This window comes from Moschus berezovskii, chromosome 19 (assembly GCF_049115385.1).
Source record: "Moschus berezovskii isolate FMDL1 chromosome 19, NW_MosBer_1.0, whole genome shotgun sequence".
Classification (NCBI taxonomy): domain Eukaryota; kingdom Metazoa; phylum Chordata; class Mammalia; order Artiodactyla; family Moschidae; genus Moschus; species Moschus berezovskii.
Window position 1 is genome coordinate 74,839,364 of NC_142478.1, and position 3,107 is coordinate 74,842,470.

Genomic DNA, 3,107 nt, shown 5'->3' on the forward strand with positions numbered 1-3,107 from the left:
TCATGCAGACTGTCCCCTACATTCTAAGAGTGGCGTGGTTTCAGTTCACGTTCAGGGCCCTGGCCGGCCGAGTGCGCCGTTGTGTGTCATGCCGTTCTTCTTACAGGCCCATCTCATTTTCCCAGCACATTTGTTGGAAGGGCTCTGCCCCTTCCACATGGAATGGTCTTGGCACCCTGTTGAAACTCGCGTGACTGTGCGTGAGGGTGTATTTCTGGATTGAAAGGTACTTTCCTAGAGCCCAGCACGGGGCCTGCCGCACACGCAGGGACATCATGGTGCTTGGAGCCACCGACGAGTTCCGTTGCTCGGGGCAGGGCGGGCCCGGCGCTCCTGGCGCCTCTCAGATGGGAACTTTGTCCGCGGCTGTCTCTTCCACGTGTCCTGAAGCCAGAGGACAGAGACGCATTTGAGCTGCTGTTTCCTCAAATTATTTGTGTGAAAGCAGTTCACCGGCCACTCCCAACTAAATGGAGAGTGGCTGAGCTGTGGTCGGGTATTAACCTTTTTATGTACAATTACTAGTAAAGAATTAGATTGCTAACGTCTCAGCCTGCACTTTCCCGTGCCTTTACAACAGGTGTCCTCAACCAGGCGCGTCCGTTTCTGGCCCTTTCTCTCCGTGGCCCTCTGCTGTGTGTGCTGACAGGCTGTGGCGTTTCTCACCCCAGCTGCGTGGACGGAGCCACACGCCCTCCGAACAACGGCTCTGGCGTGCATGTTCCAGTGTTTCTTCTGTTGGAGAGCCCAGCAGAGCTGCAGCTCCTCCCGCGCCAGCCCTGAGCTGAGCCAGGAGTGCCCCGCGATGGTGAAGATGACCAAGTCCAAAACTTTCCAAGCGTATCTGCCAAACTGCCACCGAACCTACAGCTGTGTCCACTGCAGGGCCCACCTGGCCAATCACGACGAGCTGATCTCCAAGGCAAGTGTCTGCTCGCGAAATCAGGGGCCTAAGAGGAGAGGCATATGGACCCTCCCAGGTGTGCTGACCTTGAATGTCTGCAGCCTCGTGGGCGGCGCTGTGGGAAGTCGTGTGTGAGTGCGTGTGGCTGTGTCATGGTCTTGGCTGTGGCACTGCACACTGGCGGGTCCAGAGGGCACACACACCGTCCACCTGTGCAAACCGAGGTCTGGGCCGTGGGCCACTTGATTTCCAGGGCCAGGAGCTTGTTCCTGGGTGATAGGCAAGAACCAAAAGAAGGTTCTAATCCGTCCATGTTTCTGGTTATTTTTGAGGCATGTCCGTCCCACTTGGTCCCTTGAGCCTGGCACCTGGGGTGATGAGCCCCCGTCCAGTGTCCCCTCCAGGTCCTGTGGCCATGCAGTTGGGACTAGCCGGAGGTTGGAGACACACAGATGCCCTGTTCTGCCTCCTTGGTCGTTCTGGAATGAGTGAGCGTGTGCTATGAGTTTTCCTCCCAGAAAGGGGCCGCCCGGGGCCGTGGCTTTCTTACAGTTCCCGTGGAAAGACACGGAAACCACCCCGTGCCCCCCGTGTCTACTGGAGGCTGGCACGCACTGTCCCGGGCACGGGCTCACAGGCGCTCTGCTTGGTGGTCCCTCCGCGCCCGTCTGGGTCTGCGGGGACGCCTCCACTCTCCCCCGGGGCAGGGCTCCCATCACTCAGCTCTGACTGTGGCTGGCCCTCTGACACTTCTTCCTTCTCTGCAGTCCTTTCAGGGAAGTCAGGGACGAGCCTACCTCTTCAACTCAGTGTGAGTACCTGGGATGGGGCAGCGCCAGCTCTTCTCGGAGCCCGGGGGGGTGGGGTGCCCCCAGCTGGTGTCCATCTTGGTTTCCATGGAGACAGCGAACTCTGGGTGCCTCGCAGCATCCTGGGTTCTCAGGGGGGAAGCCAGAAATTGTGCCTTCTCTTCCGAGGGGCAAGGGACAGCTGGGGAGTCAGGGAGGACACCCCTGGGTCTCAGGAGCAGTCGGCAGGTGGAAAAGCGGGCCTGGCCCTGCTAGGGTGCCAGCACCTCCTCCCCGCAGGGTGAATGTGGGCTGTGGCCCTGCGGAAGAGCGAGTCCTACTCACCGGCCTGCACGCCGTGGCCGACATCCACTGTGAGAACTGCAAGACCACTCTCGGGTGGAAATATGTGAGTCTTCGGGGTTCACTGCGCTGTAGAAACGGTGGGCTGGAAACAGGGCGGGTGCTGACCGTCAAGGAGGGCCCCAGGCTGGGGGGCAGGGAGGCTGTGCCCGCCGTGCAGGCAGTCACTGGCCAGAGGCCTGTGGACGTGACCCAGGGGTCATGCTCACAGCCGACCCATCTGGCATGCTTGGCCCCCACCCCAGGACCCTCCTGGGCCCATCGCGGGGAGCGGGGAAGGTGCGTGGAAGAAGCGCCCCCTGCACGAGTGCACCCCACCCCGCCCCCGGCTCTGCTCCACTACTTGGGACCCTGAGCCCCAGGAAGGAGGCTCCTGCTCACCGTCCCTTCTGAACCCCCCGGCTGGGCCTGTGCTCAGCTGCACAGCTGGCCCCGTAGCTCCCACCCCGAACGCCTGACCCTGGCATAGCAGCCCCCCGGCCCAGGCCACACCACACAGGCCATGTCCAGATGCGACCCTGTCCTTCCTTTCTTCGCCGCGTGTAGAAAGAAGTTGAAAAATGAAACAGATTCCATTCTGAAACCTCTCTTTCTCTCCAAGGAGCACGCCTTTGAAAGCAGTCAGAAGTATAAAGAAGGAAAATTTATCATCGAGCTCGCTCACATGATCAAAGACAATGGCTGGGAGTAGAGTGGACTTCCCGCTCCCCCTTGAACGTGACTGAGACAGTCCACGTCACGGAGCAGGGGTGTGTCCGAGGGCGGGCGGCCCTCCTGGCCGGCCCCCTGGGTGAAGCGGCCCCCACAAGCCGTGTCCTCTTCACGCACGTGGTTGTCTGAAATGTTTCAATGGCCTATTTCTAATTTCTCAAGATCCAGAGAAAGACTTAACCCAATGGTGACTTGTCCATCTAGTCCATGCCTTTTGTAACCAGTGCGTTTAAGGGAGAGTTTGGCTGTGTTCTGTTTTGATGGAAAACCAGACTGAGTCCCATGGACCCCAGGGTGGCCTCTCTGGAGAGCCAGCCCCGCTTGTGTCTGGAGTGAAGGGA

General features: G+C 59.9%; 1 protein-coding gene across 2 annotated transcripts; it reads left to right on the forward strand.

Annotated features, from left to right (window-relative positions):
* The first annotated feature begins 718 nt into the window (after positions 1-718).
* On the forward strand, positions 719-3,107 carry YPEL1 (yippee like 1). 2 transcript variants are annotated; one of them, XM_055404980.2, is made up of 4 exons: positions 719-922; positions 1,672-1,715; positions 1,969-2,101; positions 2,657-3,107. In XM_055404980.2, exons 1-4 carry the CDS (start codon positions 719-721, stop codon positions 2,744-2,746), a joined length of 471 nt encoding a protein of 156 aa, XP_055260955.1. In that variant the 3' UTR covers positions 2,747-3,107. The 2 variants fall into 2 exon arrangements, with proteins under 2 accessions (XP_055260955.1, XP_055260956.1); XM_055404981.2 differs by having other exon boundaries at positions 1,993-2,101.

What these genes read in the sequence shown, in the direction of transcription:
- YPEL1 (XM_055404980.2), top strand. Translation starts at nt 719, where the DNA reads ATGTTCCAGTGTTTCTTCTGTTGGAGAGCCCAGCAGAGCTGCAGCTCC. An exon ending in ACGACGAGCTGATCTCCAAG is followed by an intron (nt 923 to 1,671) that starts GCAAGTGTCTGC and finishes CCTTCTCTGCAG; the next exon opens with TCCTTTCAGGGAAGTCAGGG. An exon ending in GCCTACCTCTTCAACTCAGT is followed by an intron (nt 1,716 to 1,968) that starts GTGAGTACCTGG and finishes TGGCCCTGCTAG; the next exon opens with GGTGCCAGCACCTCCTCCCC.